We start from the raw sequence: 17,093 nt of genomic DNA, 5'->3' as shown, positions 1-17,093 counted from the left end.
CGAGCCCTACTTAATCCGGGAAAGCCAACTGGGGCTTGGGTGAGGGAAGTAGGGTCCAGGGCAGAGTCCCAAGGGACAGCGGCTAAAGGCAGGTGCTGCACAGAGAAGCAGAGGAGATGCACTAGTGGGTCCGGCCACACCCCCTTCCCTGGCTCTCAGGCAGCGGAATGGTCCTGTTCCACCACCTTGTGGCCAAAGGGAGGATGACACTGTCAACAGCCAGAGGCTCTGCTCTGGCTCAGCGCGATTTAATAACAGCCTCAGACTCCTGGTCCACATCTCCCCCAGCCGTTGATCTCTGAGGGAATAGGCTGCAGGCACCTGCAGAGCCATGGAGAAATGTGTCACAAAGAACAAGAATAGGACTGAGGTGGACGTGAATCGGGAAAGCCAGAATGGAGACAAGGCGAGCATGAGTCTGATCATGAGGGACTGGTCTGTCTTGCATCTGTGAAGCAAGGGGCCTTCTGAGGGGCAAAACTGAAGAGGTTACAGAGGAAGCCTGGTCATCCTCAGCTCTCTACACCCTTGTCCTCCAATTCGGCCAGACGCTCCCAAATCTCCAAATCTCTTTATCCAGCTCTCTACCCCTGTCTCTAATGTTTAATACTGTATCCAAAAAAATGTGCTTAATAACCCAGAAACAGGACAATCTACAACACGGTGCACCCCTCCAGGACGGGGGCCTCAGCTTCCCCTCTCCCATACCCCACACTCTAGCCCCCTGCCAGTACCAATAAAGATCTGCCGCTCATCCAATCGTACAAATATCTATTGAGCATTCACTCGGCTAAGCATGTGCTGTTGAGTCCTAACAACCTGCAAGTGATTTGTTTCATTTTACAGGTGGGCAAACTAGCTTCAAGGTATTAAATCACATGCACAGTGTCACACAGTTGGCCAGAAAGGGAGCCACGGTCTGCCTGATGCCTGGCCTCACACACAACTCAAGAAAGGTCCTGATGACCCAGAGAGGCCCTAGGGTCCTGACTCTGAGCAGGCAGAGGTGATTTAAAAGAGAGACCATTACATCATGTCCTCATACCTGTTCATTCTTAACGCTGACCCTTCCAACAAGCTGGAGTGCATCTAACAGCTGAACCCAAAGCACAAGAACAGCTACAAGTAAGAAAAGGTTCTAGGGTGCTGTAGCAGGCGCTCTGACCACAGGGGGCCAGGGACAAACTACTGGAGGCAGACCTGGGCCCTCAGGGACAGTGGTTTGGTGTCATCTTGTTTCAAGTCTAACAGCCCTAATTCGGGAGAAAGTCTGCTATGTTTAGTGTGTGCCACTGTGAAAGCAAGAAAGTGAGACTAATACATTACAGAATGGGTTCATGCAAAATGTTCAAAATTTGGATCTTTTGCTCTCTTCCATCCAGAAACCCTGGTCACCCAGAAAGCCTCATCTTCAAGGGTCCCGGACGGCTGACATTTGCCCGTGCTGAGGTCACCTCAAAAGGTCCTAAGCACAGGTTCAGACACTGGCTCCACCTCAGAAACCAGGCCCAAGAAATCAGGGAATAAATCCAAGGACAAGTGTGTTAATACCCACCAGAGCAAGTTCTGACATGAACTCTGGGGCAGGGCTTATGAAACGGGGGTTATCAATTCCTGTGTGGACTATCTTGACCATAAACAGCTTCCCAGATAAAACCAGGCTAAAGTATATACTAGTGCAAGATGTAATCAATGAAGGGAAAGCAAGAAGTAGCGGTGGGGAAGAGGCGACAAGGGAAAGAGAGAAAAATAGGCAGGTGAGAGGTGAGCTGCACGTGGACAGGGGCTTTGGGGCTCTAGTCTGAGTGACATGAAGTATCTGGCCCTGGCCCTCCTGCATCCCCTGGACACTGAGTCTTCTGGTGTAAAGAGAAGGGGCTTGATGGGGGCTCCCTAAGGCTCAGACCAGCCCTACAATGCTGTGAACGAAAATCTGGAAGAACACCTCAGGGTCAGACCAGCAGGGGTCTTGGCTTGGATGGCGGATGGGTGTAAGTAGTTTCTCTTTGCTCGCCTGTATGTTCAAATTTCCTTTATTTTACATATCTTTAGCGGATGTTTTAAATTACAAAACATTTGTTCACTACGACACATTTGAACAATGGAAGGTACATAAAATTTAAAACTGACATATTCCCCCTCCCAGCCTTTCCAATCCCTCTCTGCAGAGGTTGCCACTCTAGACTTGTCTATGCTTCCAAACACGTTTCCATGTGCACATTACCTGGCATTCTACTAAAATGGGACTATATTACACGCAACACTTTGCAATTTCTCACCTAGCAAGATATTTCTAAATCAGTCTTCATGGAACATCACACTTTTGAGCACTGGAATAGTATTCCACTCTAAGCACAGATCATGATTTATTTAACCAAAGCCTGTCAACGGCTACTCCGCTGGTTCTAACAGGTTGCAGTTACCAACAGGGCTGGTGTGAACACCTCCGTATGCGCCATCCTGTGCTAATTTAGGGGATACGATCCTGTAACTGGGTATATAGGGCCACACAGCACATATACATGCAATGTTTAAACAAGGCAGTGAAAACTTGTCCCCCAAGGATCTACACCAAGTCACCCTTCCACCAACTCTATTTTTGGAATTTTTTTTCAAGTTATGTTTAGTTAAAAAGGAGACCAAAAAAGAAAAAAAGAAAAGAAACCACCATGCCCAGTCATGCAGGAGGTATGGCAGGGATCTGGAGGGGAATCCCTGGCTGTGGCTCTCCCTGCTCTGCTCGCCAAATTAGGCTCCACGCCAGGTATCCTCCTCAGGCCACGCTTATGTCCACTTGGCCCGCCATTAAGGCTGCTCTCCAGCCTCCTGGCAGGACTTGTGGGCAGGACCAGGCTTCCAAGGGAGGCTTGCCCTGGTTGCAAGCCAACAGACGGCCGGACGTGGGCTGAGCTGCCGGCCGCCAGTGTGCTGATGACTTCCAGATTGGTATCTTTAGTGCTACTTCCCCTGAGCTCCAGATCCACACAGCCACCTCCCTCAGACACTCTGACTCAGCACTTCTGAGACAGAACACCTCCTCCTCCACCACCCTGTCCGTGCCCCAAACCTTCTCCTCCTCCGGTGGTCCCCACCTCAGAAGCAGTTCCAGCACCCACCCAGACGTTTGACTTCTAACTAACTTCTAACCCCTCTCACCACCATACCTAAGGCAGACTGGCCCAATCTTATCAGTCTCATGCCCTAAGCTGGTCTCTGACCCAGTCCCTCTTCTGCCCACGTGCCACTCCTGCCCCAGTTGAGCCCCGTTCTCTCACCCGGAGAGCTGGAATAGCACCTGCTTCTAGCCTGGCTCCTCCTAAACCCAACCTCCTGAGCCCCACATCAAGTTTCACTTCACACCACCAACGCTCGTCCCCTTCACAATTCCCCCCTCCTTCATCTACTGACAGATCAAATCCAAGCTGGCTCATGGCAGCAAGACCTCCCTCCTGCCTACCCCTCGCCTCCACCCCTGCTCTAGGGCCTCATCCTCTTGCAGCAGCAGCCAGCTGGAGAGGAACAGTCAAGTCACCACCAGCGATACATGCCAGCTCATCAATCATTGGGTGCTGGGGCTAGGGGGGAGATGTCTCTTCACACAGCAATGCCCCTGCCCGGGGCAGTCGGGACAACATGGGCCATCAAACACTGAGGGGAAAACGTGAAGTGTGTGTGGGCCCAGGCTCTCACAGCTCAGAGACTCAATGTAGTTGTTCCCTTTGGTCCAAGTGCAAACCCTCTCCATGTGTACACCCTTCCCCCAACGCCTCCCGAGCTCCTCTCTCGTGTTTGTGGTCACTGGATTGTCAGAACCCTGTTCTCTCTTCCTCTGGATCACATCTGACTCTGAGGAATTCTGGACCAAGCTAAGCTTGTCTTGCTGTCTAAGCCGTGGTCACGCAGTTTCACCAAATCAATATATTCTCCTCTGACAAACAAAATGGAACAAAGTGTTTCCAGGCAAGAACATAAACTCTTAAGCAAGACATTTCCCACACACAGATCTTGACCTAACTGAAGAATCTCCCTCTCTCTCTCTTTTTTTTTTTGCGGTACACGGGCCTCTCACTGTTGTGGCCTCTCCCGTTGTGGAGCACAGGCTCCGGACACACAGGCTCAGCAGCCATGGCTCACAGGCCCAGCCGCTCCGCAGCACGTGGGATCTTCCCGGACCGGGGCACGAACCCGTGTCCCCTGCATCGGCAGGTGGACTCTCAACCACTGCGCCACCAGGGAAGCCTTCTCTCTCTTTTTTTAAACACAACTCTCAGCCCTCCTAAACTATGTATCTTTCCAAGGCACCCAAGGCCTTCGATGAACCAGCCCAACGCGCCTATCCACCCTCAGGCCTGCACACCCGACACATGCTCTACTCTCTCTTCCCAGTTCCCAAAGTTCTCCTGACATTCTATGCAGGTTCATGTTTCTGAGACTGCTAATGCCATTCCTTCTTCCCCGCTCCTTGACCTGGCTAATTTTTTGTGTGTGACAACTTCACTGGGATATAATTCATGTATCATACAATTTTCCCATTTAAAATGTACAATTCAATGGTTTTTAGTATATTCAGAGTTGTGCAACCATCACCACAATTTTAGAACATTTTCATTACCCCAAAAAGAAGCCCTGTGCCCTTTAACTGCTACTCCTCACATGCTCCCACTGCCCCAAAGTGCACCCCGTGCCTACTGGACATTCAATGCTGTTTTGATGTCCACCAGTCTGTCCATTAGGCACACCTGCCCCCAAGCAAGGCCTATGTGACATGTTTTCATTACCCACTCGAGGCCCAGCATGGTGCCTGCCTCCCAGGAGTGACAGGAAGGAATGACCACAGTGGGAGCAGCTGGCTTCCCTGACTGCTCTCTCAGCTCCAGGCCCTGTGCTTACACGTCACTAACATTTCAGAGTGATCCTATTAATACTCTCATTGTGGGTTTCCCTGGTGGCGTAGTGGTTGAGAATCCGCCTACCAATGCAGGGGACACAGGTTCAAGCCCTGGTCCGGGAGGATCCCACATGCCGCGGAGCAACAAAGCCCTCGCACCACAACTACTGAGCCTGCACTCTAGAGCCCGAGAGCCACAACTACTGAAGCCTGTGCGTCTAGAGCCCGTGCTCCGCAACAAGAGAAGCCCCCACAATGAGAAGCCCGCACACCTCAATGAAGAGTAGCCCCCGCTCGCTGCAACTAGAGAAAGCTCGCACGCAGCAATGAAGACCCGATGCAGCCATTAATTAATTAATTAATTAATTTTAAAAAATACTCTCATTGTGCAGCTGAGGATAAACCACTTGCCCAGGGTCACAAAGCCAGTGACAGGCTGAGCAGGGATTCATCAGTGAGTTGAGTTCATTGGTGAGCTCTGCTCGGTCTGTATGTTGTCTCCGCCCATCCACTCCATGCACTGCCGTCAGCTTCTAGCCCTGCTCTCCTCTGTTCTCATTAAGGTCACCAATGACCTCTGAAGGGCAAAACCAAATGGAGAGCTGTCTGACTTTATTTCAATCTCTTGGTCATGTCTGTCAGTGACCACCCCCTTCTTTTTCTCTCTTGGGGCTACCAACCTCTCAGGGGATGCCTTTGGTCCTTCTGGCAGGACCATCTTTTGCCCTATCTTTGCTTAACGGAAGCCCTATTGGGGGGAGGGTCTCATCTAGGGCCTCTACTCTTCTGATTCTATGCTCTCTCTTGGGGTCAGTGGCCACACTTCTACCCTGATTCCCCAAGCTCAGACCTCACACCTGAGCAGCGAAAATAGTCTCTACGTCTTCACTCAGATGGCTCACAGATCCCTCAATCCCATCTTCTCACTCTTTCTCCAACCTGTTCCTTCCACAGTCCACTATCATTTCACTTGCCACCTACACAGTTGCCTAAGCCAGAGAGGAGACATCAGCCTTGACTCTTCCTTCTTCCTCAGCCTCCTTATCCAACCTTCAAATCCTATCAACTCCTCTTCCTATAATTCCCCCCCACAATGCTCCCTACCAATGCCTGAAGACAGGCTGCCATCATCTTCTCTGCCCTGGATTACTTATAAGACTCTGCAGACTGTTCTTCCCACCTTCAGTGTGGCCCCGACCCCCAAAACACTTTTCAAACTGCAGGTACATTCTGAAGTACAAGTCCAGTAGTTTTACCCTCCCATCCCCTGCATTCAGGACAAAGCCCTTCCTGTGGTTTCTGCAATCCTTCAAAGCTGATCTCTTTCCAGCCACATTCCTGGCCACACTACAGTTAGTGCTGAATAACTAACTGTGCCACTAATAACTAATTAGTGCCACACCTGGAGACACCATCTATGTTTGCATCTGCAGTTTGATGTGACTGGTGATTTGGCCAAGGCCAGCCTGGAGTCTCACTTTCCTCTTCCTATATGAGACTGTGTCTTGTGAAATAATGTTGAAATGCAGAAGGAAATGTTGCAATGAACAAAAGACAAGTGATTCAGAACAGAGAGGGATACAGTGTTCTGAAAGACAACCAGCATATCACACATGTGAGCTCTTCAACCATACTCCCTGAGCATCTAACTCACTGGCTGAGGAGAACAATCACTCAGGACCACCTAACTCACATGGAAGTTGAGAAGATCACAGGGTTCCTCCTTCTGAATGCTAAGCATATTTCTTTACAACAGGAAGGATATGTACTGAATGGTCCAAGTGTCAGCGGGAGCCCCCATTCCAAATTAGGAACTGGCATCTGGTACCCATCAGCTGAGTTACAGCTGCATAATCCAGCAAGCCATAGGCTTCTCTGTATTTTCCAAGTTTCTAAGTAAGAAGGGAGCTAATTCATAGAAAAATCCTAGAAATAATGACCAACTCAGCAACAGTGAGAAACCCCTGGACCCAGATTTTGGTCTCTAAATATCATTTTCCTATAAAAAGAATCAGGTCCCCTAAGAGAAACGATGACTCTAGGTCTAGGCCAACAAATGTACAAGATAACATTAGAATATATTGTCATCTCAGTAGTAAGGAAGGCTACAGGGTTATGTCAAAAAACGTATACAACAGGCAGCCTATTGTATAAGCTCCCACTGGCCAAAGGACAATTTGAGCACCGATAAAGTTAAAAGACTGAAGCACAACAAATATATTAAAATCCATAAGTGTGTTTTGATACTAAACAAACAAAAAGAACAAACAAACCTCATTAGTCATCTTTGGAGGATGTTGGAAAACCAACTCATTATTTTGGAAGCTAGTAAATATGGGAAAGAATTAAGCATTTATCCTGCCTCTCCTATACAGACTGTATTTCAGGGTAACCAAGTAGTTGATTACTGGCAATTTCCAGGTATAGAAGTATTCAAGCTAGCAACTGCAAAAGGAAACATAAAATTAAAATATCACCACTTTGCAACCCCTAATGAAATAATGGTTCTAGGCAATAAATGTCAATGGTTCCTATGTCATAAAAAGGGAAACAACTAAAGAGAAACAACTCTCAATAGAAGCACAAATGCCATCTATTAAATATTCTTTAAAAAAATGGAACCAGAATCTAATTAGGTCTTTAGATCTAACTATCAATTTACAGGAAAAACAAGGGACAGAGGAACACGTTAAACTGTACAGGAGGGACACAATCAGCAAAGTTGAGATGGAAGGAAAATCTATAAATTAAATGACCCAGCTTCTTCAGTAAATAAAAGGAAAAGTGAGACAGAAAACCTATATACTAAAAGACTTCTGACAGCATCAATCAATTGAAATCTACGGATCATAATTGGACCCCGCTTGAAACAAATTGTATTAAAATATCATTTGAGACAATCAGACAAATCTAAACACGAAATAGATATTTGATGACATCAAAAACTATTGTTTCTTTTAAAGGAGGACTAATCGGATTGTGGTTGTTAAAAAAAAAATCATGATCTTTTTTAGAAACACCAAAATATTTACAGCTGAAATGATATGCTGTCTGGGATTTACTTCAAAATAATTTGAGAGTGGGGGGATAAATGCAGCTATTACAGAAACAAGATTGTTAACAACAAAAGTTGATCACTGTTGTAATTAGGTGATTATTACCTATAGGTTCGTTATACTAGTCCCTCTAATTTGTATATGTTTAATGATTTCCATAATAAATAGTTTTAAAGAGGAAAGGGGAAATTCTGCAGGGCAGGGCCAGAGTCTCACTCATACCTGTATTCCCAGCAGCCAGTCAGACAAATTAATAGCAATGCTTTTAGGCTGAAGCCAAGGTCAAAGCTAAGGGTTCAAGCTCAGAACTATGGTAATACCTGAAATACCTGCCTGGCTCTCCTCTTACGAGGCACAGAAGCTGGCACACAGTAGGCCTTCAGGAAGCATTTTTTGAATGAGCAAATGGAGACTTGAACATTGAATTAGCACGATATATGTTCCTCATGACCTGAAATACATTCAGTTAGTCACATCCGACCACCTCAAATTCAGCAGGCCTCTGTGGAAGGTGGTGCCCCCTGCCACCACTCTCTCTGTCTCCACACCCAGTGCTGAAGGGGCAAGGGCTTCCTCCCCTGGGCTCAGCCTGATGTTTTTAAGCCAAGGGTCTGGGTTCCGAGCAGATTTGTGCTCTTGTCCCCCACACCCTACCACCCAGGACTCCTTTTGGTCCCTCTGATTGGCCCAACTACTTCTCCTTGGCATGCTGGTCGCTCTGCCTGAAATGCCCACCACCCACCCCACCCCATCCCTGGCCTAGCTCTCTGCACAGCTGGCTCCTCACTGTCCACACCTCAGCTCGAATATCCTTCCTCAGCAGGGCCTGAAACAGCCACACTCTCTACAGAAAGTTCCCCTCTGATTCTCTATCATTTCTCCACTGTCCCTTTCACAGGTAACACCCTTAATATGCAATTATATATTTCCTTTGCTTTAAAATAACAATAACTGCAGCTAGCACACTGACTCAGTTCTTACCATGTGCCAAGTTCATGCTAAGTGTTTTACAGGGATTATCTTGTTGAGCTTTCACAACCACCCCATCAGTAAAGATACCTATCATTTTATTTATTATTTCCATTTTACAGATGATGAAACTCAGGACAGAGCAGTTACATGGCCACAGAGCCGTGCAGTAGTAAGCCCACATTTGTAACCGCTATGCTACACTGATCTCTTAATGTCTTCTGGCCCCACTGACCTCCACCCCCAGACTATGAGGGTCAAGGGGAACATCATTCAACAAAGTACCTCAGACCCTACTGCTGTGCCTGGCATAAAAGAGATGCTTTACAAGTATATGTGGAATGATTGGAAACATTCAAAGTAATCCTGTATGGTTTCTCTTTGTGTATCTCTGACCCACCTCCTCTTCCCCACAAGTCCCTAGCACAGGACCCAACTTCTAGAAGGTACTCAACACATACAGAAACACTCAGAGCTGAAAAGAGCTTTTGTGACCACCTAGCTCTGTCCCCTCAGTTCACCAAGGGGTAGGACCTTCTCCTACCTCTGAGAAGAGACAATCAAGCAAGATGGGACAGTGGAGGATACATGGACTTCAGCGGTCCCAAGAGGCTGAGTTCTAGCAAAAGAGGTCAGTAGCAGATGCCCTGATGGAGTAGAAGCCAAGAAGGAAGGCTAGGGTGTGGTGGAGGGTCTATATGTACTTCCTGTACCTTGCAGAACAAATAAACACCCTCCACCCAATGTCCTGAGCCTTCTGGAAACTGTTCCACTTCTAAAACATGTTCTTTGGAAACCTCATCATCTCAGGACACACCTACAGATTTCATAGGGACCACAGGCTTCCTTGGTCTCTCCTTCCCACCTCCCTCCCCTCTCCCCTCTCTCTTTCCCTTTTCCCTGGAGATAAGGAGGCAAAAACACCCAGAAACAAAGGGCTGGAGGTCAGGCCTCTGGGCTGACCTTCAGGAGCAGAGAAGGCCTTTCTGTAGAGGACAAGTGAAGTTTCTGGTCAATCCTTCCTGCCTCTGGTTATCTCCAGCCCCTGAAAGTCCTGAGCATCTCCAGCCTAGAGTCCCAAGAATCTCAAACTCTGTGTTGACAGACTTCTAGGAAAGCAGCACAAACAAACACAAGAGCTCCAACTGGATGGAGGGGGACAACATTCTAGCCTAGCATGTCCACAGAGGGGTTCTAAGATGGGATGGTACTGCGTCTGGGCCTTAAAGGGTGGGAATCACTGGGTTTCACGGGAGTAAGAAGGAAGTAGAGAAAATGGCTAGTGCAAATAATACTGAAACAAGATAACATTTACCTAGCACTTATTCTGTGCTTGGTGCTGAGTTAAGTGTTTTACACATAATAACTTGTTGACATCTCTCAACCTTGTGAGATAGGTGCTGTTAATGTGTCAGATTAAGAACCCAAGACCCAGAGGTGTTAAATAACTTGTCTAAGGTGATTCAGTAATTGGTGCGGCTGGGATTCAAAGTCAGATTTGAAAGTTCAAAGCCCACCACACAATGTGCACCAAAAGCTGGGGGATGGCTTGCATGAGGGAAAGGAACATGTGTGAAAGAGCGAGGGAATCCCTGAATGTCACACTAAAAGGCTGGATGGTGATCCATAAGGGGACCATGTGTGAGCAGTGCTGTAGGAAGAATGGCTTAACATGTTTATGGGGGATGATGGAGGGTCTGCTGGGAAGATGGGAACCCCGTGCCCCCCAGAAGCTCTACAGGGGTGGGGTAGGAGGGCAGCAGGAGTGAGGAAAGCCTAGAAGAGAAACAAGTTTATCAAATGCCAGTTGGTAATCAATGGTGTCCGCATTCAGATTTATGCAAATAAAGATCTTCCTCCAGTCCCAATCAGTCCACAAAAGTCCCATTAAATACCACTGTGTGCCAAGCCCTGCCCTGTGCAGCCTCCTTCTGTTTCTCCTCTGTTTGCCACAGTGAGGACAATGAGGTTGCTGGCAAGTTCCTACACCCCAGCACCCTAAAGTGTTCTCCTCTCCTTCCCCACCTCCACTCTCATAAGGGAGGTGAAAGACTTTTCTTGCACATTTATGTTAAAACCATAATGTCCACAACTGTATTTGAACTGCAGTAAGTTTTAAAACTTAAAGGTATTTATTTTCACATTACGGGTCCAATCTGCAAGGTACATAACTGTTTTTTTAACTGAGCTCACTTTTAACCTCAGTAAGTTTATGATGAGAAAATTTTCTCCAGAAGGTGAATCATCTGGCCATCTTCCCCCTCCAGCTACCAACCAGGAGGCTAGCAGTACCTCTGTTCAAGGATATCACCTGGAGGTCAGGGATAGGAACTCACAGCCCAGCCACTATGCCCTTCACTACCACCTGGGGGGCGGGGTGGGTAGGGGGAGGAGGAAGAGAAGACTGGAATCAGGGAAGTCTCTAATTCAGTAAATCTGATGCTGTGTCTCACAGAGTCAATTCCACTTTGGAGCTGCGTGTCCTGAGAAAAAGTGGAACTCAGCTTCTCATCATTCTTGTGCTAGGAAACCCTGTCTGAACAGGCACCCTCATGGAGCGGGTGGGAATTACTGTCAAATACAAGTGTATGAACTTCCCGACTTTCAGGGGTCTCCCAAACAGTGCCTTCAGAAGGCCGCTCAGCCAGTGGATCGGCGATGGGAGGAAACTCTCGCTAAGCTGGCTCAGCAATTCCCCAGAAAGGCTCACTCCGCAGGCCAACGTGAAGACACAATTAGCCCAAAGCCCTTGGTATATGTGCTGGGAGGGAAAGCCGGGGACTTTTCCGCTTAGCTTCCCTAAGCTTTGCCACGAGACAGCTCTCTGGCTACGTCAGGGTAAAGAGGCTTGTATGAGCACATCTCACACCAGCTAACCACTCCCGAGAGACCCTCTCTTCCAAACTACATGGCGGGCAGAACGGGGACGAAGTGGCCCCAGCAGAGGCGAACCCCTGCGGTTCTTAAAGCCTTGTTTGCGTTTGGGCCCACACGGAGCCGCAAATGGAGGTATATTCCCTTCCGGCGCACTCGCCATTAGCCCCCGGATTTCCAGCAGGCCTCTCAGGCCCGGATCCGGTTCCCCGACCTCTCAGGCCCTTCGAGAACCCCCAGCTTCCGCTCCCAGACCTCAGAACCTTCAGGCCCGCGCCGGCCTCCCTGCCGGCCTTTCGAGGCCCCGCGGCCCGGCCCCGCGGCTCACCCTCGAGCGTCTCGCACTGCACCAGGTTGAGGTAGTCCGCCTGGCTGAGCACCCCGGCCTTCAGGCCGCGCACCAGTCCCTCCAAGTAGCCATTGTCCACGTTGAAGTAAAGCTCCGGGAAGAACGACATGGCTGCGGCGGGGGCGGCTGGACCGGAGGACCCAGACCTGCCGGCACGCAGCACAACTCCAAGATCAGCTGACGCGGCGCCCGCAGCGGGCTGTCAAGCGCATCAGGTGACGCGCAAGCGGCCCACGTGACCACAACGGGGCGGGGCTCTGAGCGGCTCCCGGCTTCCGGATAGTTTCTCGCGGAACGGCTGCGCAGGTGTGGGCTGAGGACCGCCCACTAGCGCCTGCGCGCTGAGGGGAGGAGGGCCCCCTGCTCTCAGGCGGGAGCGGCTTGGAGTGTCCAAGGCCGACCGTGTGGTGGCGCCCGTGGCCGCGGGGATTCGATTGGGCCTTCACTCTAGATTTCCCGAGTCTGGTGCACGTGGTGCTGTGGCGGCCAGAGGAGTAAAGATGGGAGTGGGCGGCGCTTCTTATGCTTGGAAATATTCCAGACTGTGGTTGAGTCAGCCTTCCCCTGAGAGGAACTGAGGTCCGGTGAGGGGAAGGCTTCGCTGCGAGTCACGCGTCGAGTTAACGCAAGCAGGCCCTGGAGCCTAATGTTTTGTTAGCCTGCTGGGAGCTACAGCTCCTATGCTGCATTGCGCCCTCCCTTCCCCGCATTTATTATGTAAGATTCTCAAGGGTAGGAGCGCGGCCCTCCTCTGCTTCTCCCAACAGCGCCTGGCACTCTAAGAGCATGCACGTAAGTAACTCATGATGGGATAGCGCAGGCCCTGGGGTAGGGATGTGTGTGTGGTGTCTTGGCTTGGAGACATCTTCGCCCCTGCCATGAACTCCCCCATCCGACGGTCACGTTCGAAATAACGCCACAACCCTGGGGTTGGTCCCATCCTTTATTGTCGCTCCCCTGCCCCAGCCCCGACCCTGACGTCGGCCAACTAGGTGCGGCTGCAGGGGTTCGTGGCAGTACCCAGCTTGCGGCAGTAGCAGAAGGCGTTGAAGAAACGGCAATAGCACGTGGCACATGGGTCGCAGCATGGTACCTGGTGTCCCAGACAGGACTCGTGCAGCCTTACGCAGCGACGCGGGGAGCGCGGCTTGCGTCCTTCCGAATCTAGTACCTGCAGGGGTTGGGTAACATGGGCCTTCAGCGGCAGCTTCAGGGACCTGCCCCATTCAAGGCGGGACGTCAGTGGAGCATGGGGAGGGATGGTCTGCAGTGTCACCCCAAGTGAGAGGGTCACCGAAGTGGAGATAGAGATTGATGCCTGATCCCCCCACCCAGAGATTGTGGCCTCAGCCCTTTTCCTGAGCAGTTACCTCTGCCAAGGCCTTGGCCTCTGCCTCCTGCAGCAGAGCCTCTTCCGCCTGTTCTGCCGTTGTCCTCTTCATCGGGGGCTGCAGGCCCAGGCCTGGGACAGATGATGTGAGGACAGAAACCCCCCATGCACAAGACACCCACCTCCCAGGCCTGGGATTGGGAAGGGGGAAAGAGGGCTCATACCAGGCAGAACAGTTCGTGGCCAGAGAGTGTCCAGGCCCCCCCATCCCCACCCCTGCCCACACTGACCTTGGAGCTCTGGGAACAAGGCTTGGTCAGGCCTTCCGATGCCCTCCAGGGGAGCCAAGCCCATCTGGGCCCCCTGCCCGGCGGGCATTGCCAGCAGCAGGGCACAACTCAGCAGCATTGCGGTCAGCATGGCCTGGCTCAGCAGGAAGACCCACCACTTAGTCCCTCTTCATCCCTAGAACACCCTCTAGGTGCCCTATCCCAGATAGAAGACCCCTAGAGAGTAGGAGTCTCTGCCCAACCTGAGGACTTACCTCTGCTTGCTGGATCCTTGCCCCAAGAGTTCCTGGCCACCCCATGCCCTCAGTTTATATGGCAGGGTCTAATGAAGGGCCCACACGTGACTGCTCCCTGCAGCCAGGGCATGAGGGGGCCCCCCCAGAGGGTGGGGGCACAGTTCAGGCCTCTTTCACTGGAACCTGGGCTCTATAAGAGGGGTACCCATCTCCAATTTGGAGTGAGGTCTCCAGGAACCAATCAAAGTTTGGGAACAAGATAGGGTGCCCAGGGCCCCCACATTCATTCCCCAGGACAGGGACCTGGGGAATGGGGATGGGTAGGCTGGAGCCATTAGCAATAACAAGGAAGGCGGCCCTGAACATTTAATTTAATTTGGGGCCCCGGAGATGCTCATTCAGACCCTACGCATGGCATGTTCCCTTTGCTTCCAGGAACTTGGGTCAAGGGCATTGGAGGGGGTGATGGGCCAGTGACCAGAGTCGGGTGGGGTTGGGATGCAGACCTAGACCCTGGGTTTTTGAGGGGAGAGAGGGGAGAGGAGAAGCCCACTTAGACAAAAGCAGGCCCTCTGCCTCCATCTCTGGCCCTACCTCTCCTCCCCCTTCTTCCTCCAGGCTTCTCCAAGACCCCAGCCCTGCTCCTGCCCCCGCACCCTTTTCTGCCTGGGGTTCCTGGAAGCCAAGGTGACCGAACGGACTGTTCCCTGGGTGGGCGAGGAGCTTCAAAGTAAAAAGCTTTCAGGCCGCCTGCCTCATTAGTGCTAATGGCTGCTCCTTTCCGCCCTGCGTTGTCAGGCCTGTGCCCGTGCCTGGTCTCATCAGCATGGGGCAGATGTGAGGACTGCCCTTTCATAGAGATGGTGGGACACACAGGACCCCACCTGCCCCAGCCTTCCCTCACCGCCCACCACCCCCAAGGGCACTTTATTACACACTTGCCACTTGGGGAAGGGGATGCAGGCTGAGTCAGCTTCCAGGACTCAATATACAAACAGCTGGCCCAAGACAGCAGGAGAAGGATGTAGAGGCTGTTTGGGCTATTCTGACCAGGGCGAGGCCTGAGGAAGTCCTTCCAGAAAGCAGTTGGAAACCATAGGTTATCATCTGGCAGCTTCTGGCCTGGTGTCAGCATAGCAATTGGTCTTGGGGAGAGAGTTGTGTGGAGAGGGGCGCTCTGCAGAGGGTGAGCCTGTGGCAGTCTTCTTCCACAGTTGGGCGTTGATGTCTGTTCTGGGATCAGGCTGGCACTGGACTTGCTTGTGGTTGGCCCAGGGTAACGGTCCTAGGAGCTCAGAGGGTCACCTACTATGGCCCAGGGGAGGAGCAGGGGAGTGAGGGAAAGCCCCTCTGGGGAGGTGGTCCATGGATAATCCAACAAAGGGCCAGTCCCCATTTCTCCCCCGGGAATGGTGCTGGCTGTTTTGGTGACTCTGTCACAGAGCAGACCTGGTGTCAAGGCCTCCCTGGCAACTGACATTAACCTTTGTTTCCCAGAAGCCATAGCTGGGCTCAGTGGCCCACCCCAGGGGTTTCTTATAGTGGTGCAGGGTGAAGGTATCAGGCACCCAGGTGTGCCCCCATCTTGGTTGGACCACATGGAGCTCAGGAAGGGTAATACATCAAATGTACCCGAGACATTTTCCCCAAATCTTTATGCCCTGGCCCCATCCTTGGAGGTTCTGGCTGAAGAGACGGTGGTAAGGAGCAGGGACTGTGTGAGTATTTTGGCAGGGTGCCCCAGGTGAGGTGAGGCAGGGGCTCTGAGCACCTGGCTGAGCCTGGTCAGCGCTCATGCTAAGAACAGCTCTTCATCTTGGAACGGGGGTGCTCCTGCCAGCTAGGCCCTTAGTGTCTTCACTTGGGTGTGTGAACACAGGTGTATTGGCCCCATCCATGGACAGCAGGGGCTGCCAAGGTCCCTGATCGGATCCAGTGGGGAAGACAGTCAAGAAAACTAACAATCAGGGCTTCCCTGGTGGCGCAGTGGTTGAGAGTCCGCCTGCCGATGCAGGGGACACGGGTTCGTGCCCCGGTCTGGGAAGATCCCACATGCCGCGGAGCGGCTGGGCCCGTGAGCCATGGCCGCTGAGCCTGCGCATCCGGAGCCTGTGCTCCACAATGGGAGAGGCCACAACAGTGAGAGGCCCGCGTACCGCAAAAAAAAAAAAAAAAAAAAAAAAAAGAAAACTAACAAAGTGGAACAGTGGGACTTCCTAGGTGGTCCAGGGAAGGCTCTGTGCTTCCACTGCAGGGGGCATGGGTTCACCGATCCCTGATTAGGGAACTAAGATCCCGCATCCCGCGCATCGTGGCCAAAAAAACAAAAAGAAAAAAAATAGTGGAATGACCAAAGAAATATAAACATTGGATATTTGATGACATTGAGGAGTAATTGTTAACTTTTTAAGTTGTGATAATGGTATTGTAGTCATGATTTGTTTTTAAAAAAGGATTCTTTTAGAGAAAAATGATATATTTACTGATAAAATTATATGAAGTATGGTATTTGCCTCAAAATAATCTGAAGTAGGGGGGATAGCAGGAGGTGATATAGATGAAACAGAATTTTTCATGAGCTGGTAATTGTTGAAGCTGGGTGGTGGGTACATGGGCTTCGTTATCCTAATACTGCTACTTTTGTATATGTTTGAAATTTTCCATAATAAAACATTTGTTTATGCCCCGTCCCACCCCACCCAGCCGTCCTCCCATCACCACTGAATTGGCCCAAAACACAGCCTATGGGTTTCTTATTATAACTGTATCTCTATCTGTATGTCTATCTATAAATTATAAATCTGTATTTAAAGTTAATTTTCCATTGGTTTATCAAATTTTATTAATCTTTGCCAATAATCAGTCTTTGGCTTGATTTACCAAATTTTGTTACAATTAAGTTTCTGCCTTTCCATCATTTTCTATTTTCCTAGCATTTGTTGATCCTTATGTTTATCTTTCTTCTCTTTTTAAAAAATAAATTTATTTATTTATTTTTGGCTGTGTTGGGTCTTCGTTGCTGCCTGCGGGCTTTCTCTAGTTGAGGTGAGTGGGGGCTACTCTTCATTGGGGTGCGCGGGCTTCTCATTGCAGTGGCTTCT

At 50.4% G+C, this 17,093-nt stretch overlaps 2 protein-coding genes across 3 annotated transcripts in view; both read right to left on the bottom strand.

Annotated features, from left to right (window-relative positions):
• The window catches only part of ATP6V0D1 (ATPase H+ transporting V0 subunit d1), a 38,423-nt gene extending 26,078 nt beyond the window's left edge, over positions 1-12,345 (bottom strand). The window contains exon 1 of the mRNA XM_081215786.1: positions 12,116-12,345. Coding sequence (XP_081071912.1) covers positions 12,116-12,245 — 130 coding nt within the window. The 5' untranslated portion in view covers positions 12,246-12,345. The remainder of the gene's footprint in view (positions 1-12,115) is intronic.
• Positions 12,346-13,124: 779 nt separating this feature from the next.
• Positions 13,125-14,031, bottom strand: AGRP (agouti related neuropeptide; the record flags this gene model as incomplete). Of its 2 annotated transcripts, XM_081216831.1 has the most annotated exons (4): positions 13,125-13,307; positions 13,507-13,598; positions 13,757-13,889; positions 14,011-14,031. In XM_081216831.1, 3 exons carry the CDS (start codon positions 13,884-13,886, stop codon positions 13,125-13,127), a joined length of 405 nt encoding a protein of 134 aa, XP_081072957.1. The 2 variants fall into 2 exon arrangements, with proteins under 2 accessions (XP_081072957.1, XP_081072956.1); XM_081216830.1 differs by lacking the exon at positions 14,011-14,031 and having other exon boundaries at positions 13,751-13,886.
• Between the last annotated feature and the right edge of the window lie 3,062 nt (positions 14,032-17,093).

The sequence above is a fragment of the Mesoplodon bidens genome, assembly GCF_964165515.1.
Source record: "Mesoplodon bidens genome assembly, chromosome: 18".
Lineage (NCBI taxonomy): Eukaryota > Metazoa > Chordata > Mammalia > Artiodactyla > Ziphiidae > Mesoplodon > Mesoplodon bidens.
Note: the sequence above shows the minus strand (reverse complement) of the source record. Positions and strands in the feature narration are given on the sequence as shown.